The 13474-nt window shown below is 36.1% G+C and overlaps 2 protein-coding genes across 5 annotated transcripts in view; both read right to left on the reverse strand.

Moving 5' to 3' along the window:
• Positions 1–862: 862 nt before the first annotated feature.
• On the reverse strand, positions 863–8255 carry hsd17b7 (hydroxysteroid (17-beta) dehydrogenase 7). The gene is made up of 9 exons (XM_084426787.1): positions 8095–8255; positions 7570–7773; positions 5581–5673; positions 4586–4700; positions 3257–3451; positions 2998–3102; positions 2843–2899; positions 1308–1406; positions 863–1057 (listed from the first exon to the last, which is right to left on the reverse strand). The coding sequence occupies exons 1-9, from the start codon at positions 8127–8129 to the stop codon at positions 944–946; spliced, it is 1017 nt and encodes a 338-aa protein (XP_084282913.1). The 5' UTR covers positions 8130–8255; the 3' UTR covers positions 863–943.
• Positions 8256–8573: 318 nt separating this feature from the next.
• ddr2a (discoidin domain receptor tyrosine kinase 2a) overlaps positions 8574–13474 on the reverse strand; it is a 36656-nt gene continuing 31755 nt past the window's right edge. For 3 of the 4 annotated variants that reach the window (XM_084426143.1, XM_084426144.1, XM_084426145.1), the window contains exons 14-17: positions 12957–13154; positions 12485–12719; positions 12165–12314; positions 8575–10672 (exon numbers count right to left, since the gene is read on the reverse strand). In XM_084426143.1, the coding sequence (XP_084282269.1) occupies positions 10541–10672; positions 12165–12314; positions 12485–12719; positions 12957–13154 (715 nt within the window). In that variant the 3' untranslated portion in view covers positions 8575–10540. Of the gene's footprint in view, positions 10673–12164; positions 12315–12484; positions 12720–12956; positions 13155–13474 lie in introns of all 4 variants that reach the window. The other variant, XM_084426146.1, reaches the window with a different exon arrangement.

Raw genomic sequence — 13474 nt, forward strand, 5'->3', positions numbered from 1 at the left:
TCATGTAACAAATGCTTTGGCAATACAATGTACAATTTGTCATGCTAATAAAGCTCGAATTACAATCATTAGTTTCTGATATGTATGTTTATTTAATGCTGTGTGTTGTTGAATAAGTTGTTACAACTGCACTACAACTTACTTTGTTGTATTTGCTTTATACTTTGACTGTGAACAAAGAAAAAATAATGTTGTACATAGTGTATCGGCTGAGTGCGAAGAACCCATTTTCTGTTTAAAGAGGATTAGATCTCTCAAAGTAAAGTTAAACTGAAATCTCAAGACACATTAAACAGTAAGTACTTTGCCAAGCAATTTATTAATCATAAAAATTTACACAGTTCCACACATACACAATTATTCACTGGAAAGAGATGACAGAGACTAGCCTTTTATATTATACACACTTATTAAATCAAATCATTTTGGAAGAAGGCCCTTTGGGTGACAAAATAAAAATAGATAAATACATGTCAGATTTGTGATCCCATTTCTATCAGAGTCAGAGACTGCTGACTGTTCACAGTACTTACAATGGTAAAAAAACCATTCACCTTGGTTGTCACTGCAACAAAACTAATGGAAAAATCACAATAATTAGCCATTCATAATTAGTAGCTCAAAAAGTAGAGCATAGTGCTAGCAACCCCAAGTTCATGGGTTCGACTCCCAAGGAAAGCAATAACTGATCAAATGTATACCTTGAATGTCACTTTGGATATAAGTGATATATTTGCCAAATACATTAATGCAAGTACTTGTTTGTAAATACAAGTAAAAAAAAAAAAAACGTGAAGAACATGACAGTTCATAATGCTGGACTACCACAATCAGTTCATATAAAGTGTTTCGATCTTCATGAAAAACAAATATTAAGGAATTCCTTAAAGATTTCTTTGTGGGGATGGATAGAATGCGAGAGTTTTGACTCCATATTTTACATTTAGATTTTTGCTTTGATATCTAGATCCTCGTCTCTCAGTTTCTTACGCACTGTATCCTCAAGTTCCAATAACTTCACATACAGGGCCTCTGAAATAGTCTCATCAATGTCCATCTAAAAAATAAAAAAAATAAAAACATTGTCAAATTATGTAGGTATGAGTAATGATTGATATGAACAGGATCAACAGCTGAGATACATAAAAGTCCAACCATTTCTTAGCAGAACTAACCAAATCACAAAGAATTTAAACTCTGTAGACTATAATTTCCTATATAAAACTACATTTTAAAAGAATTACAATTCTTGGACTAAAATGGCCATAAAAATAGATGAGTGAGGGAACCCGCTTGTCAGGTCTGACCTTGCGTGGTTGGGTGTAATTGTTTCCAAGCCCAGAGGTCAAACTGTGGTATTTGGCCAATGGGTCCAGTGACTCAGGTTTCTGCATGAACAGCCAAAACTGTGAAATAAAAAAAACAATAGATGAAAACTGAGACCAGGAGAAATCCATGAGGCCAAGTCATTCTTCCAACTGACTTTCAACACTAAGCTTCAAAAACTATTAGTCAAAGTGGTTTCACTTTTCTTTTTTCTCTTCATTCCATGTACTATGAAACATACATTTTTTCCCAGTCAAAGATTTCAGTAAATTAATTCATTTCTATAAAGGGATGCAGCATACACTCACCAGCCACTTTATTAGGTATACCTTGCTAGTACTGGGTTGGACCCACTTTTTGCCTTCCGAACTGCCTTAATTCTTCATGCCACAGATTCAACTAGGTGCTGGAAATATTCCTCAGAGATTTTAGTCCATATTGAAATGATAGCATCACACAGTTGCTGCAGATTTGTCGGCTGCACATCCATGATGGGAATCTCCCTTTCCACCACCCAAAAGTGCTCTATTGGATTGAGATCTGGTGACTGTTGAGGCCATTTGATTAAAGTGAACTGACTTTCATGTTCAAGAAACCAGTTTGAAATGATTTGAGCATTGTGACATGGAGCGGTATCCTGCTGGAAGTAGCCATCAGAAGATGTGGTAATAAAGGGAAGGACATACTCAGCCATACTCAGGTAGGCTGTGGTATTTAAACAATGCTCATTTGGTGCTAAGAGGTCCAAAGTGTAGCAAGAAAATATCCTCCACACCATTACACCACCGCCAGCCTGAACTGTTGATACAAGACAGGATGGACCCATGGCTTTTTACGCCAAATCCTAACCCAAGCATCTGAATGTTGCCGTAGAAATCGAGATTCATCAGACCAGGCAACGGTTTTTCCAATCTTCTACTGGGCCTGTGAATTGTAGCCTCAGTTTCCTGTTCTTAACTGACAGGGGTGGCACCGGCTGTGGTTTTCTGCTGCTGTAGCCCATCTGTATCAAGGTTTGATGTGTGGTGAGTTCAGAGATCCTCTTCTGCAAACCTCGGTTGTAACGAGTGGTTATGAGTTATGAGTAACTGTTGCCTTTGTATCAGCTCAAACTAGTCTGGCCATTCTCCTCTGACATCAACAAGGCATTTTCTCCCACAGAACTGCCACTCACTGGATGTTTTCTCTTTTTCAGACCAATCTCTGTAAACCCTAGAGATGGTTGTGCATTAAATTAATCCCAGTAGATCAGCAGTTTCTGAAATACTCAGACCAGCCCGTCATGGCACCAACAAACATGCTCAGATGCTCAGTTTGAACTTCAGCAGACCATCTTGACCATGGTTACATGCCTAAATGCATTGTGTTGCTGCCATGTGATTGGCTGATTAGATGTTTGCATTAACGAGCAGTTGAACAGGTGTACCTAACAAAGTGGCCGGTAAGTGTAATGTAATAATTATTCAAGGTTAAACTTGATGATGCCTGAACCATTTGGGGTGATGCTAGTACATACCAAAGCCTCCGCTCCATTGTAAGGTGAGAGGGTAAAGGTGTTGGTGAATATTCTTATCTGATGAGACAGGACAGGACATTAGGACATTGTTAAATTTGTGTGACATTCCAGTTATCGTGTTGATGAACAAGAAGTAAAGTAAACTGGGGACCTACAAGCCACATTATTGGCATGATGAAGGTCCAAAAGAATGATGGTAGAATTCCATAGGTGAGGTTAGTCATGACCAGACCAGGACAGATCACTGATGAGTACAAACCCTGAGAACGGATCAAAAGTATTAATTAATAATTCACAAATAATATAATAATAATAAATTATTATGGTATATTATGATACTCTATATAATGTCATGCAAATGTTTGGAAGTTGTAGAGTGTGGCTTTCAAGCTGTGCAGGGAACTGGGAACTTACCCGGCTGTTGTAGTGGCGGTTTAGGGCAAAGCTGAGTAGATCAGACGCATATTTCGAGGAGCTATAGGGCTCATGGCCTTTCTGATGCTGTATGTCATCTAGACTAAAGGCTGATCGCTGGGCATTACTGGAAGATGTCCAGATCATTAGAGAATTGTGGTCCGTCTGACACAATAAGGGCTCCAGTTCCCTCACCTGTCACAGGAGCAAAAAATACAGTTGGATCAGGGAATGTACTGCTTAATTTCTGCATACTAAACAGAATTACAAAAACACTAATTGTTTTTGTCTTCCATAGTGGTAATGCTGCCCCAAACTATCACCATTAGGCGAGCCAAAGGTTGACATGTCAGGACACTCAAAAAAATAATAATTACAACATACACTTTGTCTTAAACAACACAGTGAAGAACACCCTGAGAACAAAATGGCTGACAAATGAAACATGGTTATAATGGTTATAAATAAAAATTCTAAATGTTCATTAGAAAGTTCAATTTATTTGAAATTGAATTATTTAAAAAAATTCTAAATGTACATCACTTTTGATGAATTTAATGCATCCTCCTTTCTATAAAAAGGATTTAAAAAATCTTACAGACCCAAACTTTTGATTGGTACTGTATATTTTAGTTTTTTTGTTTATATGTTTTTGTTATTTTACTAATTTATATATTTTTAAAATATGTGTATGTGAGTAAGAGAGAAGCAGAGGGCAACTTGACTAGAAACACAAGCCTCAACTGATCGCCCTCATTCTGTGCCGTCTCAGCAGAAAATCGATATGTCTTGTCTAGCCTTCGAGGACACGGAGTGTCATATCTAATGCAACTTTAATGTCTGAGCCACCGGAGTCACAATAACTCCACTGTATAGAGAAGCATGAGGAGTGAACTCTGCTGCTCTGACTTCCAGCGCTGATGACCAGATGCCTCAGTGCAAATGAACGAGCTCTTCAATTAACATCAGCAACGCTTCACAAGGAAGCACAGGGCTGCAATTCGAGGACTCAAAATAACTTCAGCACTAGAGACGTTCAGATGAATTATTGATCGAGCAGCTGCCAAGGGAACAGGTTGTTGACAAGAGTGAAATGAATGCTGTGGCATCCATGAATGAAATATTGTTCTTGGTGATCTTTTTTGAGGCAGACGATTTGATAGTGTTGCACGGAAAAGATAGAAATACTGTTCTACCACAGCCAAATTATGCTCCCATAGAAATAGTGGTGAAAAAAACACTAGTTTTGTCTCTGTTTGTTATTATGTTCGGTTTATTTTTATGTGTGGTCATTGAAACACACTCGCTAGTTCTTATCCATCAACTTACCAGAAGGAAATGACCAAAAAGATTAGTGGCAAACACCTCCTGCAAACCAATGGGTGTGACCTTATCTTCCTGGGTCAGAATACCCTCCGCCGTGGCAAACATGTGAACCACATTTCTGATGGGTAGATAAAATGAATTATAATCAAAGACTTCTGCTATAGTCAACATACTGTAATATACTATAATATAACAGCACACTGTCTATGACATAAGTATATACTATAACCTGCATACTAACTTTAAAAGAAGTATACAACACAGTACTAAGTACGTAACAATCAATGTTTTAAAATGTATATTACTGAATCGCTGGCTGATGGATGCATTACATTACAAGCCTTTTTTTTTTTTTATCTAGAATTACATGCAAGAAATTTGCATAGTCTGTGTGCTGTATTGTATTCTTTTCAGGTGTAGTACATAATATGACAGCAATATCATATTTACAGTTGAGGGAAGTAATGTTGGGGCACAAACATTTTAGAAATTTTCTGTGGTATAGAAACTATACACCACTGTTCAAAAGTTTGGGGTCGGTAACATCAGGCTGCATTTATCTGATTAAAAAAAGAAAACAGTAAAACAGTTATATTGTGAAACATTATTACTATTAATAATAACAGTTTTCTATTTTAATATATTTTAAAATGTAACTTATTTCTGTGATGGCAAAGCTGCAGCCATTACTCCAGTTTTCAGTGTCACATGAGCCTTCAGAAATCATTCTAATTATGCATAACATTTATTATTATTATTATCAATGTTAAAGAGAGTTGTGCTGCTTATTATTTTTGAGGAAACCATGATAAAAAAAAATCCAGGATTTTCTTTGATGAATAAAGTTCAAAAGAACAGCATTTATTTGAAATGGTAACATTTGAAAAGTCTTTACTTTGACTTTTGATCAATTTAATGCATCCTTGTTAAAAAAAAAAAAAGATTCTTACTGAGCCCAAACCTTTGAACGGTAGTGTAAATAGAAAAAAATACTGTACCTAGAAAACAAGCCTTTATAAAAGGCTTTGTGATCTACCCTGGGATTAGGCATGATTCCAGCATTGAGATACAGATAGTCCAATCTGTTGTACCTGTTAAAAAAAAAAAAAATATATATATATATATATTAAATAACGTTTTAATCTTCGTTTATCAAACTGGGGGCTCCAAATGTGCTTCACTGGTCATATAATACCAAGTACGAAAGTATTGATGGACTAATCTGATTAACTTTGTGTGAATTCCTGCATTGGCTCCAAGGGGTTTAAAAAGTACTCAAACTTTTCATTACATATAAGTTCATTTTATTTTGTTGGTTTATGGCATGGATACTAGAGTACTGAAAATTGTATAATAACACCAAATTGCATCAGTCAACAGGGAACAATCTCAGAACTTTGGCTAACATTCTGGGAAGGTTAATGTTAATAGAACATTTGTTCTCTGTCTTTAAGTTTACCAATACATTGGCACAGAGGTCTTCAACCCTGCTTCTGGAGGCCCACGCTGCATCCGAAATAGAATACTTCTCTACTATATAGTATGCGAAAAACAGTATGCCAAAAGGGTAGTATGCATGTTTTTTAACGGTTACTAAGTATATTCAAATGTAGTACCTACTCATACAGTAGGTATGAGATTTCAGATGCACCGCCACTGCCCTGCAAAGTTTATTTCCAACCTACTTCAGCACACCTGCCTGCGATTTTGAAGCAATCACGAAGAGCTCGATTAGCTGGTTTAGGTGTGTTTGAATGGTTGGAGCTAAACTCTGCAGGACAGTCGCTGAAGACCTCTGCATTACCAAAAAAAAATATATTTGTACATCATTCATGGAACATTTTTCAAAACATGAAACAGTTAGATGTTAGTCAAAAGTTTTTTAAACGTTACTATCTACTACTTTGTTCAGATAGTTTAAAAGTAAATTTCCCATAATACTTGCAAAATTATAAAATAGACAAAACATTCCTTTAATGTTTTCTCTAACATTCACATAATCAAGAAAAAAAAAGTTACAGCATTTAAAGGTAGGATAGGTAATTTTCAGAGAGGCTAGCAATAGCGAGCTAGCTTTGAAAGCATAAGATCCCACCCTCCCTTAAGAGTGCTCCACAAAGCCACGCCTCCTTCAAATCACATGAACGTGTACAGCAAGGAGAAAACAAAAGCGTCACGAAAGACAGTGTTAAAGTACATCATGTCTCAAAGCACATAACATTACAATAATAATGAACATAAACAACTTAAAGACCTCTGACCTGTACCACCTGACTGCTGCAGATTCATTTCGTCATTAATAATATTGTCATAGAAACGCATACATTTGTCACAGTATTGTGTCACGGGTTTCCATATCTTCCAAATTACAGTAGTTATGGTGTGAATGCAGCATTAGCTTGTTGATTTTGGTTCAGGAGGAACTATGGCTGATGGTTTGGTTGCTTATAGCATGAAACTCATATAGCATTAAAACGTGCTGATGACGTGTGATGTCTGCGTGAGCAGGGTCATTCGGACCGATGATTGGAATTGATTGCACAGACGAGATATACATATAAATACATTTAGACCACTTAACTTAGTGATTGCTATCAGGATGTGAGACTTTCAACCAGCCTAACAAAAAATGTTTCTGGAACAAATCACCTACCCTGCCTTTAAAATACTGGACATTTTGAACATTCAGAAATAATGTTTTCATAACATAATAAGCTGGGTTCATGCTTTCCGACTGTGGTGCACAAAATTTGAATATGCGCAAATGAGATTTTAGAGGGCAGGATTTTTTTTGTTTGTTCCTCACACAAAACTATAAAATAGCTTCAAAAGACTTGGAATATAGCAGATGAGTTATACAGATTACTTTTATGATGCTTTTTAGAGCTTGGTCACGATATGCTTAAACTAAAATAATTCAGTATAAGCAGCATGAAGTCCATCAAAATGATAGTGTATTTTGGTAAACAGGGACTGGGATGTCTTACTTTTGCTTGAACTCCTCAGCAGCCCTGAGCACTGAGCTCATGTTGCCCACATCTAAGTGCAGCAGAGAAACTTGAGCTTGAGGGTGAGACACTAGAAGAGCCTGTCGGGCAGCTTCAGCTCTCTGCATGTTCCTGCAGGCCAGACAGAGCTGCAGCTGGGCATCCTGGCTTAGTAGCCGCTCACACAGGGCAAGGCCAATACCACTGAACACATGACAGCAAACAGGGTTAGGCTATATGCAGTGAACATTAGCTTACAGAGTAAAGAGATGCATTGTGCAACATGTCAACTAAGTTACTGGCTATAATGAGAACACATACAGAATAATACAATTCATTCTAATGTATTTCTTTCAAAGATGTCTTTTGGTTATTTAAAACAGAAAGATAATTGAAAAATAACCAAAGGTTTCCATCACTATAATGACAACAGAATTAAGTTTAAAACTGATGTCTAACTATTATAAGTTATAACAGTGATGTGAAACTATAAAGAAAACAATTAAATACACACAGTTTTGTTACCTGTTAGCACCGGTTACCAACACTACTTTCTTCATCCTATCTTTACATTCATACAATATATGCCATGCTACCTGTGATATTGTACTTTCCCTTCGCAACAGTTTCTAATGTGGTATTTCGCCGGTGTGTGAGTGGACGGATGGAGTTTGCACAGCCGCCATGGTGTGATTGGAGGTCACACTTCTATCGGCCAATCAGCTGTTTCCTTTCTGTGACGTGACATCTACTCTGACCAATCAAGACTTAGCTACTGTCAGACCAGGCTAACCAATCGTCGGAAAACTAAATAACGTGATAGCAAGAGCATTATTATTAGAAACTCAGTTTTAAAATGAGATTTATTTGGGGGAAAAATATGAACCTTTAAAAAGCAAATAACGAGTAGCCTACAGACAACGTCAAAATGAATAAGCTGCACACAAACGTCAAATTTACATACAAATACACATTTTATTACTGTGAAAGTATGAAATCTGTTTTTATAATTATAAAATATCTAGACAACATGTTTAGAGATTCATCAATTTATTATATCTTATGTACAAATTTCTAACACATAGGCCTACATGTACAAAAGGTTATTAGTGGGGGGAAAAAAAGACTGCTATTAAAAGAATACAGCATTTAAACTTTGGGATACGAATAGAGCATCAAACGATTAAAGAAAGAAAATGCAGTATATTTTTCTTATTGATAAAAAATAATCCAGTTTCCCCTTCATTGTGATAAGATATTGTCAATGTAGAGAATATATATCAAAAAGTTGTTCCTCTCCTCACAAAGATGATGTTTTAGAAAAATGTTTTATAAAGTGGAATGTTGAATATTTTCAGGTTTTTGTAAACAAACTCAGTCTCAGAAAGGACTATAGCCTACTGTTTTGTGTTAATAGTATGAAGGAAGAAACTTTAATAGACTTGCTGAGAAAACCAGCTGAGAAAACATTTAAACAGTGCAGAATTAGAATTAAAGCATATCTATAATGCAACTTCATCAGTCATGTCAAGAATGTTAAAATTAATCTATACACGTAGATAGAGACTTTCAAATCCACAACCAAAACACTTATAGAATGGCAGATATCTCAACTGACCCCAGAAGGTGCACACATTTTCAATATTATAGTCATATACAATGACCATACAAAAATGATTTACAAGTATACAAGTTAATTACAAAACAGATTTCTGAGTGTCCCATTTGCAACACTTTTCACATGCGAAAACACATCACAACTTACTGTAAACCATCATAGTGCATCTGTTCAATACAAATCCAGTATTTATCCAACAGTTTAGCAATTCAGCACCACTTAGAATATACTCTAAAATAAAAGAAAGACAAACAGCTTTAAAATAAGCTTATTTTCATCTTTGATCAACAAAACTGATAATAAATGTACTACTTCGAGAATAGATGAACACACAGGAAATAATATAATGAAAAAATGTACAATTACTATTAAGTCGTTTTACTTCATGCAAATATTGTAACAGATTTTTGAAAAAGGATTATGGCTATTTATAGCTCATTATGCTGACATTTCTGTTTCTTGATACAAAAGTTGTTTTGAGCAAAGAAAAATAATGAAATGGACTTAAATAATCACCATTTTCACCATAACAAGCAAAACACTTCTGTAAAGCAGTACACTTAAATATAAACACATATATAGGTAATTGCAGGATAACTATACATTTTACATTTACAATTTGAATTGAATTTTTTCTGATTCTGAATTTTAAATTCTGTGGCAACCAGATAAATTTTCTGTTACTCCACTTGGTTGAAAGTGGTCTTTGCAGTTTACTACAGAGAAAAAAAAAAAAAAAATGCAAAATAACGAAATACTTTAGCATTTTCAATAAATGAGATGAACATGTACACAAACGTCAAGTGACATCAAGATAAAAACCAAAGGTGAATCTGAATGTCAATTAATGATTCTTATTTACATTCAAGCTGTCTTCGGCCTCAAAATACTGAAAACAACATTAAATTGGAAATAATAAAAGGCCCATTAGTAGCCAATACCATGTTTTAATGTCTCTTTCTATTCAGAAAAAAGATATTTTATAGATATTTCGGTTAGAATAAAGTTATTTGAAGAAAATACACAGTGTGTAAAATCCAATTCTTCTGTGTTAAAGGTGCCTAAATTCATTGCTACATTTTCTTTAGCCTAGTGCTGCCCAGGTATTGCCAACCGCAGGCACTTAGTTAGGGGGCGTATAGTTCAATCATACTATATATATATATATACATATATATCAGTTTGCCTTTGCACACTCACAGTGAAAATAGCTACAGAAAAAAATGATAGATTCTGATCGAACTTCCTATACATGGGAATGTTTAAGTGCGTGTTGCTGTGTGTAGTTGACTGGAGTCCTGTGGGCGAACTGAAATGTCTCTGGGAGTGCCAAGGTTGGAACATAAGTGGACACTACGGCTTGCACTCCAGTAGTGTGTGATGAATCTCCTGGAAAGATGGACGCTCTTTGGTGTTCCTGTGCCAGCAGCTCAACATGAGCTTGTAGACGGGGTCCGGACACATTGGCGGCTGGGGCAGGTATATCTGAGGATAAGAAAATACTCCGAACTATTAGACGTGGTTTAGATTAATAGGATCAGTTTAATCTCATATACCTCTCCATAATAGCAATTAAAGAGTTAGTTCACCCAAAAATAAAAATTCTGTTATCATTTACTCATCCTCATGTCCTTTCCTTCTAAACCCATAAGACTTTGGTTACTCTTCAAAATACAAATTAAGATATTTTTAATGAAACATGAGAGGTTTCTGTCCCTTCACTGAAAGGTCTAGTTAACCAAAACTCAGGCATCGTAAAACCATAAATCCATATGAAACGAGGGGAGTGAATTATCCATCAATGTTTTTAAAAACAGTGTAACATAGATGAGCATGGTCATTTTTCAGCTATGCATAATAATTTAATTGTTGAATGTTTGCTTTTGTATGCAAACATAGTTTAGTATGTAAATATTTATTAAATAGTATTTAGTATAGGAGTAAAAAAAAAATGGGCCTCACTCCGGCCCTAGACAGAAACCTCTCATGTTTTATTAAAAATATCACATTACTTGTTTAAAAGCTAAACCAAAGTCTTATGAGTATGGAACTAGGCCTGTCACTTTTGTTGTGATGATTAATTGTCATACAGATAATTGAAATTAACGATTTCTGTTTTGTTCATGTCACTTACAGTGTAATCCTAATACATAATTGTTTTACTTGGAATCGTCCATAATAATAATTTTTTTAATAAAATAGGCCCATGTGTTTACTTGAATGCTATGAAAATGTATATTTGTATAATATAATATAATTATGAGGTTTATGTTTGTACTTTCTTGTTTTCCTTGTGCCTTTGTTTCCTATGTTCCCGCTTCTTATTTGTTGTCATAGTTACCCATTGTTTGATTGATTAGCCCCACCTATCTCTTGTTTTCTCCCTCAGTCAACTTGTCTGTATATATACTCTAGTCCTCTGTTTGAGTAATTCTTTGTCCATTCTCGTCGCTGTACAGTGTGTTTGTTATTTTTTGTTTATTGGTTAAGTTGGCGAAATGGAAGAGGAGGACATTACCACTCAGCCGCAGCCTCCCTAGCCCACATCCACATCCTGCCATCATCAATCCTCGTTCCAGTGACCCCACTTGCCTCGGAACTCCTATCTAGTCCTTCCCCACTCCTCCAGTCTCCTCGATTTATTGTTAATTAAAGTTAACTGCTGCATCTAGATCTTGCCTCAACTCATGTTTGCTGCAACCACCAATGCTGACTGTCATATAATATAATGCATTCTGATTAAACACACAAACCTTCATTCGATGAAGGAAAAACTTTGACTATCTCTAAGTACTTTACAACAGTTTTTTCAATATTATTTGGCAAAATGTGAAAAAAAAAACTGAAAAAAAACAACAACACGCAATCAGAGGATTAATCTAAAATGTGGCAGGCCTATTTGGAACAACATGAAGATGAGTAAATGATGACAGAATTTTCATTTTGGGGTGAACTATCACTTTAAGCATCCTTTTACCTGTCTCCTCTGATCCCGAAAGAACTCCCCTGTGTTTTCAATGACCTGCTCATCTGAAAGCTGTGAGTAGGGCTGCTCTTTGCAGAAGGTAAGCATCTCCCAAAGTGTCACGCCAAAAGCCCACACATCACTGGATGTGGTGAATTTCCCCTGTAAAGGACAAAAATCATCCCGTGTCAGACTTTTATAGACACAGAATCTGTTTTAACCTACAGCATTTATGAAAAATAAGTCACTAGAAATGTATTTGCAGCCAGAAAATACAACACTTATTTCCTTTGTCAAGTTTATGTGTGTGTGTGTGTGTGTGTGTGTCTGACCAGAAGAATGCTCTCCCAGGACATCCAGCGGATGGGCAGCACCGCTCTTCCCTGGATACGGTAGTAGTCTCCACTATACAGGTTCCTACTCATTCCGAAGTCTGCAATCTTGATGGTGTAGTTCTTCCCTACAAGGCAGTTGCGGGTGGCCAAGTCCCGATGGACAAAGTTTAGTGAAGATAGATACTTCATGCCTGAAGCGATCTGTGTGGTCATGTGGTGCAGGTTACTGTAGCTGAGACAGTAAAAACATAGAATATGAGTCATAACCTGGTTAAGATCACTCCTTAAAATAAAATTTAGCAATGAAAAGTCGCTTGTTGACTCTATTTCTGCAATTCCGTACACTTCCTTTGTAATAATGTGTTGATTTTTCATTGGGATTTTAAAGTCCCAGTCCACCACTGTAATTGCACTTCCGATTGCCATTTCTATACTTAAATGTAAATGTTTAAAAAGATTTGGTATCAACCTGACTGTTGGAGCGTTGCTGAGGAGAGCGATCATGCCTTCAGGCTCATGGCGAGACAGGAACTGATTAAGGTCTCCGTTCTCCATGTATTCGGTGATCATACACAGAGGGTCAGAGCTCATACACACTGCCAGCAGCCTGATGATGTTGGGGTCTTTCAATCGTGACATGATCTTTATCTCCTTCAAGAAATCATTCCTGTAAGGTATTGGGAAAAAGAGCTATGGCTTTTTGGCAGGTGTGCGTTTATTTTAGATGTTACAGATGGAGGGATGGATCAATGAAAATTAAATTAATTTTTTCATCTGTGGAACAAAAACAATAAATATTTTCTGTCATAAAACTAATAACAGCATATATGGATGTGAAACAACGACCGAATTGTCATTTTTGTGTGTAGTTTTTCTTTTACATTTTGCTCATAATATGAAAGTTTGTGTAAGCACTGTTACGGCTTTTGTATTTTGGTTTTTGCATGCATTTGATGTTGATTAGGATGTAGTGTCAGTGTTGTGCTT

The sequence above is a fragment of the Rutilus rutilus genome (assembly GCF_951802725.1).
Source record: "Rutilus rutilus genome assembly, chromosome: 12".
NCBI lineage: Eukaryota > Metazoa > Chordata > Actinopteri > Cypriniformes > Leuciscidae > Rutilus > Rutilus rutilus.